Source organism: Sugiyamaella lignohabitans, chromosome B (assembly GCF_001640025.1).
Source record: "Sugiyamaella lignohabitans strain CBS 10342 chromosome B, complete sequence".
Classification (NCBI taxonomy): Eukaryota; Fungi; Ascomycota; class Dipodascomycetes; order Dipodascales; family Trichomonascaceae; genus Sugiyamaella; species Sugiyamaella lignohabitans.
The window spans coordinates 3,962,035-3,981,169 of NC_031674.1; the positions used below are offsets into that span (position 1 = coordinate 3,962,035).

The 19,135-nt window shown below is 41.2% G+C and overlaps 9 protein-coding genes across 9 annotated transcripts; 5 read left to right on the plus strand and 4 right to left on the minus strand.

Annotated features, from left to right (window-relative positions):
- Positions 1-1,906: 1,906 nt before the first annotated feature.
- Positions 1,907-4,603, minus strand: RNA14 (Rna14p; the record flags this gene model as incomplete). The annotated part of the gene is made up of 1 exon (XM_018880351.1): positions 1,907-4,603. One exon carries the CDS (start codon positions 4,601-4,603, stop codon positions 1,907-1,909), a length of 2,697 nt encoding a protein of 898 aa, XP_018738178.1.
- A 182-nt stretch (positions 4,604-4,785) lies between these two features.
- SAM37 (SAM complex subunit SAM37) lies at positions 4,786-5,694 on the plus strand (the record flags this gene model as incomplete). Its single annotated transcript, XM_018880352.1, has 1 exon — positions 4,786-5,694. The coding sequence occupies one exon, from the start codon at positions 4,786-4,788 to the stop codon at positions 5,692-5,694; it is 909 nt and encodes a 302-aa protein (XP_018738179.1).
- Positions 5,695-5,838: 144 nt separating this feature from the next.
- On the minus strand, positions 5,839-6,234 carry AWJ20_3342 (uncharacterized protein; the record flags this gene model as incomplete). Its single annotated transcript, XM_018880353.1, has 1 exon — positions 5,839-6,234. The coding sequence occupies one exon, from the start codon at positions 6,232-6,234 to the stop codon at positions 5,839-5,841; it is 396 nt and encodes a 131-aa protein (XP_018738180.1).
- Positions 6,235-6,599: 365 nt separating this feature from the next.
- On the plus strand, positions 6,600-7,472 carry AWJ20_3343 (uncharacterized protein; the record flags this gene model as incomplete). Its single annotated transcript, XM_018880354.1, has 1 exon — positions 6,600-7,472. One exon carries the CDS (start codon positions 6,600-6,602, stop codon positions 7,470-7,472), a length of 873 nt encoding a protein of 290 aa, XP_018738181.1.
- A 312-nt stretch (positions 7,473-7,784) lies between these two features.
- On the minus strand, positions 7,785-9,018 carry ECM4 (Ecm4p; the record flags this gene model as incomplete). The annotated part of the gene is made up of 2 exons (XM_018880355.1): positions 7,785-8,646; positions 8,987-9,018. 2 exons carry the CDS (start codon positions 9,016-9,018, stop codon positions 7,785-7,787), a joined length of 894 nt encoding a protein of 297 aa, XP_018738182.1.
- A 1,266-nt stretch (positions 9,019-10,284) lies between these two features.
- IRE1 (bifunctional endoribonuclease/protein kinase IRE1) lies at positions 10,285-14,349 on the plus strand (the record flags this gene model as incomplete). Its single annotated transcript, XM_018880356.1, has 1 exon — positions 10,285-14,349. The coding sequence occupies one exon, from the start codon at positions 10,285-10,287 to the stop codon at positions 14,347-14,349; it is 4,065 nt and encodes a 1,354-aa protein (XP_018738183.1).
- Positions 14,350-14,874: 525 nt separating this feature from the next.
- AWJ20_3346 (pyridoxine 4-dehydrogenase) lies at positions 14,875-15,876 on the plus strand (the record flags this gene model as incomplete). The annotated part of the gene is made up of 1 exon (XM_018880357.1): positions 14,875-15,876. The coding sequence occupies one exon, from the start codon at positions 14,875-14,877 to the stop codon at positions 15,874-15,876; it is 1,002 nt and encodes a 333-aa protein (XP_018738184.1).
- A 1,121-nt stretch (positions 15,877-16,997) lies between these two features.
- ERD1 (Erd1p) lies at positions 16,998-18,239 on the plus strand (the record flags this gene model as incomplete). The annotated part of the gene is made up of 1 exon (XM_018880358.1): positions 16,998-18,239. One exon carries the CDS (start codon positions 16,998-17,000, stop codon positions 18,237-18,239), a length of 1,242 nt encoding a protein of 413 aa, XP_018738185.1.
- A 189-nt stretch (positions 18,240-18,428) lies between these two features.
- On the minus strand, positions 18,429-18,935 carry AWJ20_3348 (uncharacterized protein; the record flags this gene model as incomplete). The annotated part of the gene is made up of 1 exon (XM_018880359.1): positions 18,429-18,935. The coding sequence occupies one exon, from the start codon at positions 18,933-18,935 to the stop codon at positions 18,429-18,431; it is 507 nt and encodes a 168-aa protein (XP_018738186.1).
- Positions 18,936-19,135: the final 200 nt, after the last annotated feature.

The window sequence follows — 19,135 nt, forward strand, 5'->3', positions numbered from 1 at the left end:
TCTTGCCTTCTATTCACCCTTGCTCGATTACCATCAGTGGTCCGGCGCGTGAATCTCTGATTTTCTTCTTCGCTATCAGAATCCTCCTCATCTTTCGCACGTTAGTATCAGCGTATTCTTATATTCAGGAGTTACTTACTGTAATGATGTGCCGTCGTCCTCGCTCTGTTGGACCTTCGCAGTGATGTCGTCCCATTAGAAATTTGTGGACTCGCCATTTTGTTTATTGTGGATGTTAAATTAACTGACCCAGCGAGCGCTGAATATCATCGCCCATTAGGACGTATATATTTGGTAGGTTTGCATGACGCGATTGAAGCATATGTGACATTAAAGGGTCTACCTGAACTAAATTTAAAGCCGTCAGAAAAAATATACACTGAAGCAATTTGATTTGACGAAAGTTAAAGATGTTTAGTAACAATTTCTCAATTAAATTAAAAACTACATATAAAAAGTGTCAGATATCCTGTATCGTCCGTACCATACAAAATATGGCAAGAGCTATATTTCCAAGTCATCTGTTTTTCTCCCAGGTTAGAGAGCCTACCCACTGTAGGATGAAAATGGACAGTCAAAACACCTGGTGATATGGTCCGACTAATTTACGTCGAGGCTGTATATCTCACTTGTGGTGACAAAGACTGACTCGATGTAAATTAGTGGGATCCTGTAATGTGAACGACACATCGAATAAATCAAATCATGTCATAAAACGGAAGGAAAATCCTTTTATATATAAAAAAGATGCTTGGATCACGTGGATTTCGCGATAAAAGAATACCTTACCGATTTGAGCTTGAGGTGTTAAGGCATATCTTAATTATTGAAGTGTCGATACGAGGCCAATACGCGTATGCTGAGTCGAAATATCCTCAGGGTGACCTATGGTGACTATATTTTCGATACATGGTACCATAGTATAGGTTATTTCAATCCACTAAATGCGTCAAAAACTGTAAGAGCAAATCGAATCAGAGAGCCTGTTACACTATGGGGTTCCGAACCGTTCAAAGGCTTTGTCAATAGCTCTGCCACTGAAATTATTCAACTACTACATGTCTGTGATGGGTGCTTTAAATACAGTGTCAATGAGGCAGATATGGTCCAGCATCGAAGTCAATGCATTTATCGACATTCTGGGCCACCTGGTGAACTTGTGTACGATGATAGCCAGTATAGAATATACAAAGTAGATGGAATGAAGAACAAGCTATTTTGTCAATGCATGTGTTTGTTTGGAAAGCTATTTCTGGATAGTAAGTCTGTTTACTTTGCAGTAGATGGCTTCGAATTTTTTCTTCTAGTTAAATGCGCACGAAGCTTACATCCAAGAAGCTCCAAGAATAATGGCAATTCATCAGGTCCCATGCAAGTGGTCGGGTTCTTTTCGAGGGAGAAAATTTCGTGGCATGATTACAATCTTGCATGTATCTTAGTGTTTCCACCTTTTCAGAAACTGGGCCTCGGCCGGTTGCTCATAGCATTTTCATATTACTTAACAAGATCTCAACGGAAAATTTCCGCTCCGGAAAAACCTCTGTCCAAACATGGCCATGCCAGTTATTTGCGATATTGGGCGATAGCTGTCGCACAACAAATCCTCCTTGGTGATCATCCAACACTGGCGGTTTCGATACCAGAGCTGTCTAAGCTCACTGGAATAGAGGCGGGTGATAGCATCGAGGCCCTGCAACATATGAATGCATTAGATGATGGAGTTATACTTGTTTACAACATTCAGAAGTGGGTCGACGAACATCATATATCTTTAGAGCCTATTTTAAATGAATCTGCATGTTTGTAACAACTCTAGGTATTAGGCTATAGAACATCGAAAGTGTAAACCCGACAAGAGTGAGTTGGGATTATTCCAATCATATATATAGATATTAGCATACATTTCCTAAAGCAAGTTATCAGGAATAGTTGTATCACGAATTAAATCTGTCAGTTTCATAGCATCGAAAGAGACAGAGCCGTCAAGGTACTCTGGCGGTGGGAGGGCCTTCAAGAGATTCAGGATTCCAGACGGAATGATATTGGTGGATGCCTGTTCCAAAGATGAGGTAGTAGAAAATCCACTACTATTAGAAAATCCGGTAGACTCGCGGATTCTCTTCATTGGACGTTCATCGTCACTTTCTTCGTCGCGATTACGCCTTCCACCACCACGACCACCACGCTTTCGATCACCTCTGTCACTTCTTTCATCGTCACCATCACCACCACTACTACCCAGTATAGATGTACTTTCAATTTGCTGAATTTGCTGATATCTCTGCTGCAAACTGTGGTTGTTGTAATTTGGTCGCAAATCATTGTCTTCGATAGGGTCATACTCTGGAATTCTGAACCTGCGTGCAAAAATGGACATAGGGCTCTCGTCAGGATACATTTTAGAAAATCTCTCCTCTAAAGTTAACAAAGCTGCCAGCTCGCCATGGTTGGCGGTGAACTTCATGAAATGCTCGTAAAGTGGCTTTGCTGCAGCAATTGGCATTTTGCTAATAGACTTTTCAAACAAAGCTCGGGCATTGGTTTCATCATTGGTAAGGATGAGGAAATCAAAATATACCTTCACGTATTCAGAGTTTTCAGAAAATCTTTTCAGCCCAAGCTCAAAAATTTTATCAGCAATATCAGCCTCCTTGTTGTTATGGTATTCCATCATAGCTGATGCAACGAAGATGTGATGAGTAGTGTATGGTAACCGACGAGCTTCACCAAATACTCTACGTGCCTCCTTGATACCTTGACTCCTTTTGGCAGTCTTCATGTACTCTGTATATGCAAGAGTTATGCTACGAGATACCGAGTGGATTTCTGCCTCCTTTTGAGTGATATGTTTCTCTGCTTTACGCTCCTTTTTACTCTTGCCATTCAACGACAGTTGAGTTGTAGCATAAACATGGGCCTCATTAAGAAGAATATAGAATTGTTCATTCTGAATGACCATTTTCTCTCTTTCCAGCTTGTATCGTGCAATGAGATTTTCATAGATGACCTTCAGCTCATCATATCGTGATTCCTTCTCCAATAGCTCGGCTGCTTTGTAAGAAAGAAGAAAACTCGAAGGATTTGCTTGTAGTCCATTCCTCAAAATTTCCAGAGCGGCATCCACTGAGCTGTTGGAACTCGCAAGTGCACCAGGTGCACTAGCTGCCGAAACTGTGGATAGATCCCCTCTACCCAATGTATATAGGGAGAAGCTGTACCAAACCTCAGGGAAATATCTTAGAGTCATTACCGCCTGTTTATAAGCATAAGTAACTCGAGCATCTACAAGCGCCTTGTTTCCAGTGCTTAATGGGTTTCTTTTCTCCCAGTCTATCCATTGCTCCCATTTTTCATAAATCTTTTGTTCCTTTTTACTCCATTGACGAAGACCGGGACTAGTGGTTCTGGGCATACCAGTGAAAATATTTTCCATTTCTCTGAGGCTAGATCGAGCGTTCATGTAAGTACCGCTGACTTCTGCAGTGAACTTTCTGGCGGTGTTTGCATTAAGGGTTGTCTCAAAAGTCGAATAGTTCTGCCAGAGCCGTTCTAAGTGACCTGATAATGGGATACAAATCGCTCTCCTGTAGGTTTTACGTAATAAATCCATTTTTTGCTGCTGCTCCCATGACGTGCCAGCTTCGCGCGATTTGATAAACTCAATGTAATCGTTCCAAATAGGACCACTATCAATATCAAACCCAACTCTATCAAGTACAAACTCATATGCTTGAGAGATAGTTGTTCGAGCCTTGTCTCCATCAATATTGATGTTATTGATACGACGAATATAGGCCAAATAGTAAGACCAAAGCTCAACGTTGAGAATTTTTGGCAGACAGCGGGCAAACAACTGTTCAACTTTCTGAAATTCACCATTAGACTGTTCTAAATCAAGATAATCCATCCAAATATCTGAGGATGTTGGAAAGTATACAACCATTCTCTCAAATGCATTGCGCAGGCTATCGACCTTATCCTTCGCCTTTAGTTCACGCACCAATGGCGACCATTTATCAATATCCTCGGGATTTTCTTCAATTTCATCTTCTAGAATTCCAATTGTATCGTTCGGGAGTCTCTTTCGTTTTGTAGGTAGGGCAGTACCTGGAGGCAACCTAGTCAGTGAAACAGCTGAAGCAGGTGGAATAATGGGGGCACTTGAGGTCGAGACTGACGCTATACCTGGCGCTGGCTGTGAACTGTTACTCGATGATGATCCATTACCAATGGCACTAGCAGCAGCGCCACTAAGAGCTGGAGTAATACCGGCCGCCTGCAAAGCCTCCTGCTCTCTCTGCTTGGCCTTTTTCCTCCTCAGCTTCCGCTTTTGTGTAGGGGTCAAATTTGATCCATTGGCACCATTAATAGAGATGTTATCATCCTCATCATCGCCATATTCGTCACCTCCGTCATCGCCATCTTCACCGTCTACGTTGTCATCATCATCCTGCTCTTCTTCGTGCGTAGACTGATTTCCATCATTGGTCTGCTTTGGAGCATCAGCAGTCTGGGTGACTTCAGACAATACAACCGCCGCAGCGGCCGCAACGGCTCCAGGGTCAATTAGATTAGATCCCTCTTTTGTTAGCTGCTCGGACATGGCGATTTAACCTTTCGATGTATAGTAGTAAATAGAAGTGGGATGAACTTGCCGAACTTTCAGATAGAACCGGTTACAGCCGCACATAGATCCATCTGGTATATTTTCGTACAAGATAGTCTGTGATTTATAGACGCCTAATATTTTTGATTTAGCTTGCCAACATTGGACATTTTATGGAGATGTTCGAGTTGCATGTATGGGGACCACTGGAAAACTTTGTATCTTTATCCCCGGAATGTATGGCAATTGCATGGTACTTGGGGCTAGCATTGGACCCCTCCGAGTTTGTGATCATTCCTAGCTCCAATACCACAATTGCTAGTAATGGACAATTGCCAGCATTGAGACATGCTGGTCACGTTTATGGCGGTTTTTTCTCAATCGTGAGATATCTATTGCGCATTAACGTAGAGCTTCCTCAGAAAGATAGCGATATAGACGAAGCAAAAGTCACCGCCCTCGCAAACTATATTTCTACAAATATTTCATCATTGACGTTATACACTATGTATGTTCATAGACAAAACTTTGAGTCGGTAACACGTCCACTTTTCACCGAACTGGTACCATTCCCAATGCAGTACAATCTGCCGTTGCATCAGAGAGACTTAGCTAAAAGACAGTGCACACATCAAGGGTTAATTGGCCAACCGGAATCAACACAATTATCAGTCAAGTATCCAGCATCGCTATCTAAGTTACAAGCTCAAATTGAAGAGAAAAATAAACAACGACAAAAAATATTTGACGATGCTAAGGAAAATTTACGAACACTGGCATGTGGCCAAAAACTCTATCGAACTGTGGTGGACTTCAAAGAAAACCGGAATTCCCCATTCTTATTAGGATCCACTATTACAATTGCCGACCTATTATTTATTTCACATTTGCGAATACAAACAGCATCGGTATTCCCTGTACCGGTATTGAAGACGCTAATAGATACTCAGTTTCCCGAGCTACAAACATACTTGAAGCTCGGGCTTGATGAGCTGAAACCTGTGGAAGCAACATGGAAGATTGTGGCCCCTCAAGGACGCGAAGTATACTCTTTTTCCAATGCAATACTTCATTACATTGGACTCTGATCATCCAAAAACTCGCCAATGTACCATCGATAATTAATATATTGTAAGTGAACTTTACAACCCATCGAAAGTCTCAACCTTTGGGGATAGATATTTATAGACTTGCATCTTTGACCCAAGCCAGGTTTGATTTCTGAGAGATGTCTAATTTTTACGGGGCCGAATCAATCCGTTGTTGACAAAATAATAAACTATCGTTGAGTCCTCAGTAACCATAGCCATGACCACTCTACGAGGAGAAGCCTCTGCATTAGTGGCTTCTTTAATACCATCAAACACACATGCCCATTGGTGTACAGTCCAATTCTGCTCAGTGCGAACTGGTAGAACATATTCCTCACTTATCTCATAATCGTCAGGATGTAATTTCGCTGGAGGCACCCCAGTACATATAACTATATTTGACTCTGCTGCTCGAATATTGAGCGATTTAAGATTGGTCCATAGATGCTGATGCACCAAATTCTCGGCAACTCGATCTTCAATAGCCATGACATCTAACGCAGTGGTAACTGATCGTTGAAAATTCCTGCTGCTCATTAGACTAGGGGGATTGTGCTGCTGAAGCCCAAACGTCACATGATTCCATATGCAGGGTCCAGCAACAGCGGTGTTTCAAGGGTCGACAAAACTGGGCTGAAATTATAGAAGTACTCAATAAATAAAGTTGCAATTGCTTTAACTATAGTCAATATTAATCTGATTCTTTTTTTTATTATTTTATGAGAGACCTAGTGAGTCAACTCCAATATGAAGGGGCAAAGAATATCAGGCAAACAAGCGCTGCTGCGGCTGCAAGTGCATCGCCTCGATGGATCTCGAGATTTGCCGGTAGCAACTACAATTAGGAAGCACAATATATTGGCCAACAGACAGGTAGAACAACAAGAGAAATATAGAGCAGAATGCGTCTCATAGTAGTTCCACTGTCAGTAAAAACTTCAATGGTTTATTGCCAAAAGTTGGCACTTCCAGCAGCTCGGCAGACGCCTCGAATCGACGACAAGCTAGTTGCAAGGGCCGCCAAAACTTGGGGGGAATGGCAAAAATCCGATTCTAAACTTAAAAAGACAATTATTTCTTGGGCTAATATAGCACTGGAAAGAATCAGCTATGAAGAATGGAGCTTGAAAACTATTCCTGCCCAATCGTCGATAAAAAGAAAGGTTGTAGAAGCCAATTCTAAAGTCAATGAAAGTGACCCTCACCACGTAACGCATGCAGAGTTTGAGAAACATGAGCTGGAAAATTCGGATTTAGAAAGCATCCCGGTAATATTTCCAAGTTCCATACTGGATCGTCACCAAGTCACTAGTCGATTACAAGCCTTAGCTTCTAGAGGAATCAATCACCACACGAAATATATGTGGATGAGCGCCATTGGTGCTCCATTGACGCTTCCTGTTGCTCTCTTACCTGTCATTCCCAATCTTCCAGGATTCTATTTGTTGTTCAGAGCTTGGTCCAACTGGAAAGCTGTCGAAGGTGGTAAGCATCTCAATTATCTACTTAAAAACGATCACTTGTCGTATCACGATGATGCAAGGTTGAGCCAATTGTTCACACAGCTCAAAAATCATAGTGAAAATGTTGCTGAAACCGAAAACCCTGATAAAGAAACGGCCCAATCAGTTGCCAACGATAGCGATCAGCTGTTGCTGGACGAAGAGCATATAAACGAACTAGTAAACATATTGGGTGCAAAGGAAATGGCTCCAGAACTACATAGAGCAGTTCGCCAGATAAAGAAAAAGTTCCAGTCGGATATCAAAAATTAGTTATCGGGGTCACCCCTAGCAGCTAATCCCCCATTTGCTCATAACCCCTCATATTACACCGCATGTGCTATATACATATCTTCATTCGCAATACATTTTTCACTAGTGAACCTTTCTTTCCTGACGTCAAATATGACCTCGATGGGAATTTATCGGCCTCGACATCCCTGTTGTTATAGAACAAATCGGATGCAGTTCCCAGGAAATCAAGCTTACTTGAATGAATTGCAGCCAACTTGTGATTTACTCATACATGTATATATTTGACTTCCTACTACTTAAATCTCACTAGCAATTTGGATAGATAGATATTTATTCGGCTAGGGGCAAAATATTAGGAACCGGTCCCGCAGGAGTGATACCATAAGGGTTGTACTTGATATGAGATTTGGTGTAATGATACTTGATGTGCTCAAAATTAGTGGTCTCCTTGAAAGCAGGATCTTTCCAGTAAAGGTTGCGCAACCACTTGTGAATTTGGGGATAGCCAGTCCGAATCATCTCAATATTACATTTGAAGTGCTGTACGTAGACAGGGTCAAATCTGACAATGGTGGGATAGAGTCTGATGTCAGCTTCAGTCAACTCTTTACCAAGAAGGTAATCACCAGAAGACTCTTTCAGAATCTTCTCGACTCTATCCAAACCCTCGAACACCTTTTTTACGTTCAAGTCATAAGCCTCTTGAGTGGTAGCAAAGCCAGACTTGTAAACACCATTGTTGATAGAATCGTAAATCCACTCATTCAACTCATCAATTTGCTTCTGGTATTGCTCCGGATAAATATTGACTTTTTGATATTCAGGGGCAATCAAATCGTTGAAGGCGGTATTCAAGATACGAATAATCTCGGATGATTCATTGTTAACGATTGTCTTATTCTCCTTGTCCCATAGTACGGGGACAGTGAATCTAGCGCTATAGTCAGGCTCTGCCTTATAGTATACCTCGCTCAAGTAGTTGGCACCATTCAATGGTTCTGGGGTAGTAAACTTCCAGCCTTTATCACCCAAAAGCCAATCAACCACAGTGACACTAATGATATCCTCCAGGCCCTTCAACTTTCTGGTAATCAAAGTACGGTGAGCCCAAGGACAAGCATATGAAACATATAGATGATATCTTCCTTTCTCAGCTGGGAATTTACCCGAGCCATCAGCTGTGATGGTATCTCTGAATGAAGACTAGTGAAGTTAGCATTCAAACCTCTATCCATCTACTATCTCAGCTCAAGTTGCTCCAATTAGTAGCAACATTTTATCAACCGTTCCAAAGAGCTCGAATCGTTATTATCATAACCGCATTGTTACTTACAACTTGACGACGAAAATGTCCGTCGCTATCACTCCAATGTTTCTGTATATGTTAGTACTTGGTCGACGGACATACGCCATTATTTATAATACTCACAGAGGCCATTGTTCTTACTGTATTGACTGCTTTCCAATTGTGATTAATACAATTTTTGTTAATAAAATAGGTCGGTCTAAAACTTCTCCGGCTTAATCCCAACAATCCTCTTTGTACTTGGCTAACAATGACCATTGGCTATAATCGTCTAGTTGGTTATTCACCATTTATATAGAATCCTTAATTGTTCTGACCCTTAACCCCATATTATTAAGCGTTGCTAGGCATGCACTGTTTTAGTCGGATGCATGGCTTACTGACCGGTTAGTAAAGGAAATTCTTAATCTGATCTATTATGCGCGGAACAACTAATGATACATATCGCGATAGAGCGATAGCTGATCCAAGTGACTTCAGCCCCTTAAGTTGTCTCTCCATTGTTCGCTCAATATTGCGAAATTGTGGTCTGACAGTGCGTCTAGTAGTTCGTTGAAATCCACCAATTGATAAAGCTCTCTCTACCAAAAGCGATCTTTTTAGTGCTTGTTCAATAACTCGTATGTGATATTTAGCTCTTCTTTTTATTAGGCCGAGAAATTGATCTGCAGGGTCCATAGGTCTTCAAATGTTGCATTAACATTCACAAAAGAGATTACTGATTAAGCACTGAATAGGAAGAATAAGAGGAAGAGCCTCGTAAATCAAGCAATGTCTAGTAACAAGTTCAAATGGTAAACACCATATGTGGTGACCAAGCAAAAAGCACCTTATAAGGATGTGTTGGGGCTGTTAACGGTGTGGAATGTGGTCTATACCAACACAAGAAGAGATGGTTATAACTGCTCATAGATATGTAATCTGGTCCTATATTTATCTTATAACAAATAACATTCAAATCTTTTTTCTGGGGAGGAGGGCGGCAAAGTTGGCTGTTTCTGTCAGAGTCCCCGTCCTCCTTTGCTGTTGTGAGTCCCTTAATAGCATATGTATTCATATTCTTACCTTCGATACCTTTTAGTTCTATCTGCTTCTCTTTCTCACACATAACGGAGGCTTAGTGGAGTTCTTGAGTTAAATTCAGAGGATAAGTCCATATTTTTTAGTTCTTAACTCTGATATCTGGACAAGTAAGGGTCTGGTAAATCTCTCCGGGTAGACTAGTCTCCGGTGGACGTAGTTGATATCAAAATTCGACTTTAGTTTCCCGAGCTCATGGATATAGTGTTTACACTGGAAGCGTCATCTACGCAAATATAGGCTGACGGTCGACTGCTTTAAGGTATGCAATATTTTATCGGATTTCTTAATTTTCTCTATTTATTTATTTTTGTTTTTGCGTTCCGTGGTCTAGCTAGGTTCTAGTCCTTCTCTTTCGGCTTCTTCTCATGCTTGATCTCTTAACGATTGGCTGATCTATTGCCCACAGACACTAACATCTCCAGATCCTAGAAAAAAGTCAAAATGAAAAAACGAATAACAAAGGTAAATGCATTACTCCAAAGAACTTTTATTACGGCCCTGATCGGGTGGATATGTTTGTTGGGATTTGTACAGGCATCTTGGAACATCGGCTCCGAGTCGGCCTCTAAATATGGCTATGGATATGGCTATGGCTATGAACCAGACACTATATCTGGGTCTAATGCGCTGGTCGCTGATGGTGGAAATTCGGGGTCTACTGGTGAAGAAAGGGCAGATGCATTACAAGTTCGACGGTCGCTATCGAAATGGGAGCTGACGGATATTCTTCTCATCAGCACAATAGATGGCTCTCTCCATGCCAGAGATAGAAAAACTGGTCACGAGTTGTGGTCTATTCCTGGGAGTGGCCCGCTCGTTAAGGTATCAACTTCAGATAGTACCCTTATTGACGAAGATAAAGATATCACCTGGATAGTAGAACCTCTAGGTGATGGTACTCTTTACTACTTTTTACCTTCAACAGGGTTACAAAGACTATCTGTCAATATCAAGACGCTAGTATTGAAGTCTCCTTTTGCTATTGAGGGAGATGACAAGATTTATACAGGTAGTCGACAAACAGTTTTATACTCGATCAATGCAAAGTCTGGTGAAATTCTGAAAGTTTACGGATCTAATGGTAAAGAAAACGGTGGGTTGGGAAGAGCTGTCTGTAGGCCCAAGAGTAATGGGCTAGATTATGAGAACAACACACCCAACGATGACACCCTCCTATTTGATGATGAGTCTGATTATTACCTGCCACCTTTGTCAGATGATGAAGGTAACGGTGTGTTTATGATTGGACGAACAGATTATCACCTAGAAATACATGGCAAAAATGAAACCATCTGGAATGTGACTTATTCTATGTGGGGACCCAATAATATGGATGGTGATTTGGTTTCTCAGCATGTTAGATCGCCAGATGACTTATATATCACTCCGTTACATGATAATTCTATGTTGGCATTATCAACTGATGGTCGAAGTAAGCCGGCAATCTGGGTGAGACCGGTGCCATCAGTCGTCGTTAGCATTTTCGACATTCTGAAACCAACCCAAGGGGACGGAAATGAGCCACTTGTGTTGTTACCCCAGCCACAATTTCCTTTCAACATCGGTGACGATGATAAACAGAATTGGTCATCATACCAAACTCAAGAAGAAGATGAGGAGATAGATGAAGATCTGGAAGTTATCGGGACTTATGTGGAGAAAACTAATGATGGGGGTTGGTTTGCGCTTTCTGGTAAAGCGTTTCCATATCTTGTTGATACAGCGCCAATTGCTGAATGGTGTTTGCAAAACCGACAATATGAGAAGTCGGATAGGCCATACTCAAAAGACTCTTTAGTAGGAGTTCACCCTATTCAAGGACCGCTAGTCCATCGTGAGTCTACTTCAAGAAATGTGGCCTCGATTGCACCCCAACTACTTCCCCCAGAACCACCGCTCCTAGACCAGGGATCTTCCTCGCTTCCAATAGCTGCAGTTGAAAGGAACAGAAATCGTAATGAGGTTGCCAAATATTATCCGAATCAGGGAATATTCGGCGGAACTCAGCAGCAATCTCCACGGCAAGTGGACCAATCGCCGCCTATTTACATGCCTCCGCCTCCACCTACGATCTTACCAGTTCCATACTCTTCAAGTGGCTGGAATTTTATTACAAGACTCGTTGAAAATGTACTCAGTGTTCTTATTATTGTCGTTATTGTGGTCGTAGCGGCAAGGCTGGGTTGGTTGCCACAGATAGTGGATTTGCTAGAGTCTGCAGTCTTAATTTTAACCAGAAAGAATACTGCTTTGGAGAGCATAGACGACAGTATTGCCAATGAAAAATCACCACTCACTGTGTCATTGGAGAATAACATTGATATGATCAACAGTGAAAAAGATCATGGTGTGGTCACTAAGGCAAGTGATGAGCCTGCGAATCCAGTTAGTCGGGAAATTGAGTTGCAGAAGCAGGACCCTGAGTATCTTGACACTAAGCATGATAATAACAATATCCCAAATAGTGCAGTTATTACGTCTAGTAGTTCTGTCGGCTCTGAAGAGCTTCCAAAGACAAGTGGACTGGGCGCATTGAATGGTATAGCTGGAAACACAGATGAAGAGTCTGCCACTCTATTATCACCCAGACTGGATGGTTCTCTTAAAGATGTGACTTCTCCGGGTGAAGTACCGAGTGAAGTTGTTGTTGCTGAACTAAAAGAAGTAACAACTAACGAAGGAACTCAGGTCACTGACATTGATATGATGTCAGAGGCTGAAGATGTCTTAAACAGCGTTGACGTGGGAATCAAGAATATCCGTGAACAGTGTGTGGCTCAGACGGATAAGGGCGATGATGTTCCATCCTCTGAGTCGTCCCCAGTAAAAAAGCCCAGAAAACGGGGTAGCAGAGGGGGGCGGAAGAACGCTGCTCGCGAAGCTCTTAGACAGGCGGCTCGTAAGCGAGATGAAGAACTTCTCGCCCAACAAACGCGAGAACGGGAAATCATTCAAGAAGAAGGAGAAAATGTTGAACCTAATGATAGTGAAGTAGGAGGTGTACCACCAGCTCAACTTCCGCCACCGGAACTGTCTTCGAAAGCTACCAATTCATTGGACAATGAGAGTTCAAACACTGGCTCAGGTGCTATCTCAAACGTTAAGCTACCCGAATCACCAGCTACACCAGGCCTTATTCTCCCAAATTCAACTTTAAGTAGTGAAGCCAGTGGCCTTCAAGCAAGCCCATTAACTGTCTCAAAAGACATTATTGGCTACGGCAGCCAAGGAACAGTGGTTTATCGAGGGTTCTTTGAGAACCGCGAGGTAGCTGTCAAACGCATGCTTCTCAATTTTTACGATCTTGCATCACAGGAGGTAGCCCTTCTTCAAGAAAGTGACGACCACCCCAATGTTATTCGCTACTATTGTAAATACCAGAGTGATCAATTCCTATATATTGCATTGGAGTTGTGCCCTGGCAATCTTGAAGATGTTATAGAGAAGCCGTACAAATTTGAAGAATTGGTGGACAGGATGAACCCTATTCAGGTTCTTTACCAAATTGCCAGTGGCTTAAAGCATCTGCATTCCCTTAAGATCGTCCATCGTGATATCAAACCTCAAAATATCCTGGTTGCCCCTCCAAAATGGGTCCATAGTAAAGTCATGAATGGAAAGCAGCCATATGGCCCAGTAAGAATGTTGATTTCTGACTTTGGTCTCTGCAAGAAGTTGGAAGGGGACCAATCCAGTTTCTGGCCGACTACAACACAGGCAGCTGGTACTGCTGGTTGGACTGCACCAGAGATTTCTATGGGTGGGCGATATCCCGGTAATATTTCGACCACATCGTCCACTGATCTCGTTACTAATATATCAAACCAGAGGAGATTAACCCGTGCTGTTGATATCTTTTCATTGGGTTGCGTCTTCTATTATATTCTCTCTAATGGCCAACATCCATTTGGTATCAATTCAAAGCGGGAAAGTAACATTGAAGATAATAATTATTCTTTGACCGAATTTGACGATCCATATGTACCAAACAACGTCGAGGCTAAAGATCTTATCTCTCGAATGATATCCTTTAACCCGAATGATAGACCAGACGCTAGCTCTGTACTTCTGCATCCGTTGTTTTGGTCTCAGCAAAAGAGGTTGGACTTTCTTCTCAAGATCTCTGATAGATTTGAAGCCGATGCTCGGGAGGAGTATAGCGAGTTGCTCAGTATACTGGAAAGAGATGCCTTCGAAGTTGTTGGGCATGACTGGCACACCAATTTCGATAGAGCATTTCTCGAGAATTTGCGACAGTATCGTAGGTACCGTGGAGAACGGATCATTGATTTATTAAGAGCCATGAGAAACAAATGCCACCATTTTAATGACCTACCACTTCATTTGCAGACTTCGATTGGACCTATTCCAGACTCATTTTTATCATACTTCACTAAGAAGTTCCCATATCTCTTGATGAAGGTTTACTACTTTGCCAAGGAACACCTTGCAGATGAGTTTGCTTTCAGATCTTTCTTCTATGAAGAGAAAAATGAAATGAGCTAATGGCCAAAACAATTAACACGAACACCTTTTATGCATTTTTATAATGAAATTAATTATTTATTATTTATCACTTGCTTATATTTGTAGAAGATCCTGGCTCTCAGTTTGCGAGCTCCAAGGTTGTGGTGAACAAAGACATCCCCAACAGTTCTCACATAACTCCGTAAATTCATCGGTAAATCCATATGAATATTGGCTGTCCGGCAAATAAGCCTCAGCAACTGGATACTCCAGATGATTTCCGACGGAAACCTTAAACTCGCGTGAATTTAGCTTCAAGAGGGGGGAGATCGACATAGATGTCCGCTATGTCCATCGGACATAGGGCACATATATCCCCACATGGAATAACACCGACATCTAGCCTCTTGAGCCGCAATCGGCATCACGATTACTTGATGGGGTTCAAGTTTGTTTACCAAATATAAAAGAACAAGAAAATGCTATCTATTCAAGAGCAATAACTGTTAAAACAATAAAGGTAAAAGCACTATTCATCGCGAGCTTACATACAAAGATACTAAAATGGTTTCTAATTATCATATCGATGGAAAGTCTGTTGGACCCACTGGCCTAGGCTTGATGGGTTTCTCCTGGAATCCGGACGTAGTTGTTTCCGATGAACAAGCTTTTGAAGCACTCAAAGCTGCTATCGAGCATAATGCGACTTTTTGGAACGGTGGTGAATTTTATGGTAGGCCAAAGCCAGAGACCAATTTGCAGCTGATTTCCAGATATTTCACCAAGTATCCTGAAGACGCCGATAAGGTCTTTCTTTCAATCAAAGGTGGTGTAGATCAATTGACTTGGATGCCCGATGGAACACCAGAAAAGATTCGCGAGTCAATTGACAATTCGTTGAAGTTTCTTGATGGAAAGAAGGCGTTAGATATGTTCTGTCTGGCTCGTATCGGAAAGGTATCAGTTGAGGAGTCTGTGAAGGCTATAAAGGAGTATCTGGATGAAGGGAAGATCAAGGGAATCTGTTTGTCAGAGGTTGGTGCTGATACCATCCGCAGAGCCTCGAAGATTGCTCCTATTTCTGCTGTTGAAATTGAGTTCTCTCTATTTTCACGTGAGGCCGAGACTAATGGCGTTTTTGATGTCTGTAAGGAATTGAATATTCCTATTATTGCTTATTCTCCTATCGGTAAAGGCTTGCTTACTGGACAATTGAAACCTCAAGATTTAAGTGCAGGTGATTTCCGTGCTCACTTCGACCGTTTTAAGGAGGAAAACTTCAAAAAGAATTTTGCTCTCGTAGAAAAAATTCAACAGATTGCTGCTAGAAAGGGTGCTAGTGCGGGTCAAATTGCTCTCTCTTGGATTCGCTCGCTATCAAATACTGGTAATTATCCGGTTATAATTCCAATTCCTGGTACTGTAAACCCCAAAAGAGTTGTTGAGAACTCTACTCATATTGAGCTTAATGCTGAAGACTTGAAGGAGATCGACGAATTTTTGGCTACTTTCCAAGTTTCTGGATATCGTTACAACCAGCAAATGGAAGCCGGAAACTATAGATAGAGTGCCAGGTGTATCTAGCTATTTGAACTATTTTTTAGGGCAGTATATTATTTTTAACTTGATGACCCCAAGATCTGTGTTGAGGGCAATTCGATTTGGTACCTAACCGTCATGCAGGAACCCCTGTGAGGCTGAAAAGGTTTGGAGAATATAAAATGCAAAAAAAATGCCCATTCTACTTCTCTCTATAATATATTAGTATATTATGGTCAACATGTCTGTGATACCATTATAAAGTAAGTATGCTAAGAATTACACCGGATTGTGATAGTTATCTTACTTGATGTGATGACTAGCTGTCGCCCCAATCTTAGCTTAATGCTTTGAAGATTCGACAAAACACACTGAAAATTCTGATATCAGTAATACGATCACCTTATGTATTCCGAAGGGAATCAAATCCAATGTGCAACTGCTTGATTACTATAAAAGCAATCTTGCTAACTATTTAGATGTAAGAATTTAACCTCTTCATGTTCTTAATGATGTTAAAAATATTTTCATGCTAATCATGAACTGGGTATTTATCTCGGTTTTGATTCAAACCAATATTCGATAATGCTACTGAATCGAGAGCTATATTCACATTTTGATAAGAGTGTGGGACTAACAATTTAGCTTATATATTTCTGTAGGTTGGTTAATTTCGTGGTTCTTACCCACTAGTATATGATTTATATTTTTTACTGCAATACACTACTAAATTTCTAATAGGTTGGCTGGTCATGGCAACGCGTAAAGTTTTTTGTTACGCTGTGGACCTAACCCTTTTCGATAAGCTCAACTGCCACGACTATAAATGATATATGCAGGGTGAATTTCTGGCATTTGTCGATGTATTAAATGCAGTTAGTTGATTTAAAGAGCTATTAAACAATTGATGATCGAATTTTAATTACTTCAAGGTGCATTTAAATATCAGCTTGTAATCCAGAAGTTTAGCCGTTAAGACTCGGGATCAAGAGCAATTTAGACGCGTTCTAATTATATTACATCAGTTGAATGATCCCTGAGCTTGCTTAGACACATCTTGGATCCAAACGTGAAATTGGATTCATATTTGTGACGGATCTCTCTCCCGTCACAGGATTGCTGGAGATATCGTGGTTGTTATATGAGCCATGTCAGAGCTAACGGAAACGCATTCCTTGCAAAACCATATCTCTCATAGATTCGACCCTCTATTCCCGCTTCCGTATAGGATAGCTTTTGAAATTATCCTCGGTATTTGGGGCTGGGGCCTCAATGTTCAAGTACTGGATGCTATCCATGTGGATCTCAGCTATTTACTACGATACCAGACTGGCAGATCGTTGCACAAGGCTGTTTATCAATTTGCTCTTGGGCTCTCGCTAATATACACTGTATCAATTATATTTTATTGGCAACTGTTACGAAAAGCTGACGGTGGCATTGTAACGGCTGGTGTAGGGGATGATTCAGAAGAGCACCCTATTTTGTCGGGACTGGATATCTTACCATGGACTACTTTTGCAGTTATCATTGGAATTTTTTTGTATCCAGGGCACAAGTTCCACCATAGTGGTCGCAAACGGGTCATTTCTGTGCTTAAAAGGGTTTGTACAGGAAGCATCAATCCTGAACACCGTCTACCAGATATACTATTATCTGATGCACTTACCTCATATTCTAAAATATTTGTGGATTCAGGAATCATGACGTGTATGTTGATTTCGAAACAATCATCTTTAGGACTACCAGATAGGTCTTGTGGGGGACAGTGGCTGGTCCCAGTAATTTCAAGCATACCGTTTCTTATACGTCTTCGTCAGTGTACAATTGAGTATCTGGCGACTGGGAACAAGCAGCATTTATTTAATTTCGCGAAATATTTGTCGGCTATGCCCGTTATCCTCTTGTCAGCGTTGCAGCGTAATTTTAAAAATGTGGAGGTTAGTGCCAGTGCGATTGATCATGATATGGCAGCATTCCAAATATTTACACCTAGGATGTTGACAAAACTATGGGTGGCTGCTGTGCTTATAAACTCTACATACAGTTTTTACTGGGACATCACATATGATTGGGATCTAGAGTTATTGGGAGGATTTAGTTGGTGGCAACGAAAACATCAGGGTCTTAGAGCTATCATGTACTTCCCAGCAAAACATTGGTACTATTTTGCTATTTGTGTAGATTGTGTTCTTCGCTTCACCTGGAGCTTGAAATTATCGTCACATTGGTATTATGTTGCTGATCGTGAGTCTGGTTTATTTGTATTGGGCGTACTCGAAATTATAAGAAGATGGGTGTGGGTCTTCTTCCGGGTGGAGTCTGAATGGGTCAAGTCACTTCGTGATCCGTACAAAGGTCATGAACTTGGTCAAGTAACTCCAATGTAGGCAATTATTGTTCATTGCCTACGTTTAATAGATTGTGGACGATTATTTCCATTAGCTAGTTTTGATAGAATTGGAATGCACGTCTCCCTTCTGATCACAAGACAAAATGTTATGAGTATTTATTCAAAATGACGCACAAGCGGGGTTGTAAAAATCAATGTAAGTGTCAATAAATTAAATGCAACTGTTCTATTTTTTAAATTTATCTCTTTTTTGTCTGTTTCTACTACGCTCCTTAGACACATGGGCTTTTCGTTCAACTTTTGTTAAGTATCTGAATTTCTTTTTGGGTTTGGATTGTTGTGGTTTTTTCTTTTCATCTTTAAGAACAAACTTGGCATATTCTTGAGCTCTATTAATACTTCCCTCGAGTACAGATTCAGATTTATCAACATCAACATATTTATCTATATGTAAAGGTTCACTTAGGTCCTCGATAGTGACGACCACAGTTCCATCATCATCGTCGTCAAATGTTTGTTTTTTTTTGAGAATTCCATTGGGTCGTGATTCGCTGTCGAATCCCGCCCAAGATTCACCCTCAGGTTCATCATCAGAATCTTTCTCGCTTGAAACTTCTTCTGATACTTTTGTTGATTTTACTTCTTTAGTCTTCTTAATATCCGTCCACTCATCATCACCATCATCGCTCACCTCGCCATTCAAATCTTTCATAGCCTCTTGAAACCGCTTCATGTCCTTCTCCATCAAATCCTTTCGCTCTTGTCGAAGCCTTTTTCGTTCTTCAAGTTTTTCTTTATGAGCAATCTCTTTCGCTTTTTCCAGAGCCTTCTCCTTTCTTTGGACTTTTCTCTTATGGAATCCCGTTAAATATTCCCTGATATGCTTGTTAGGCTACCTCAGCGAAGCGAGTCTTTTGCACTACTTACGCTCGA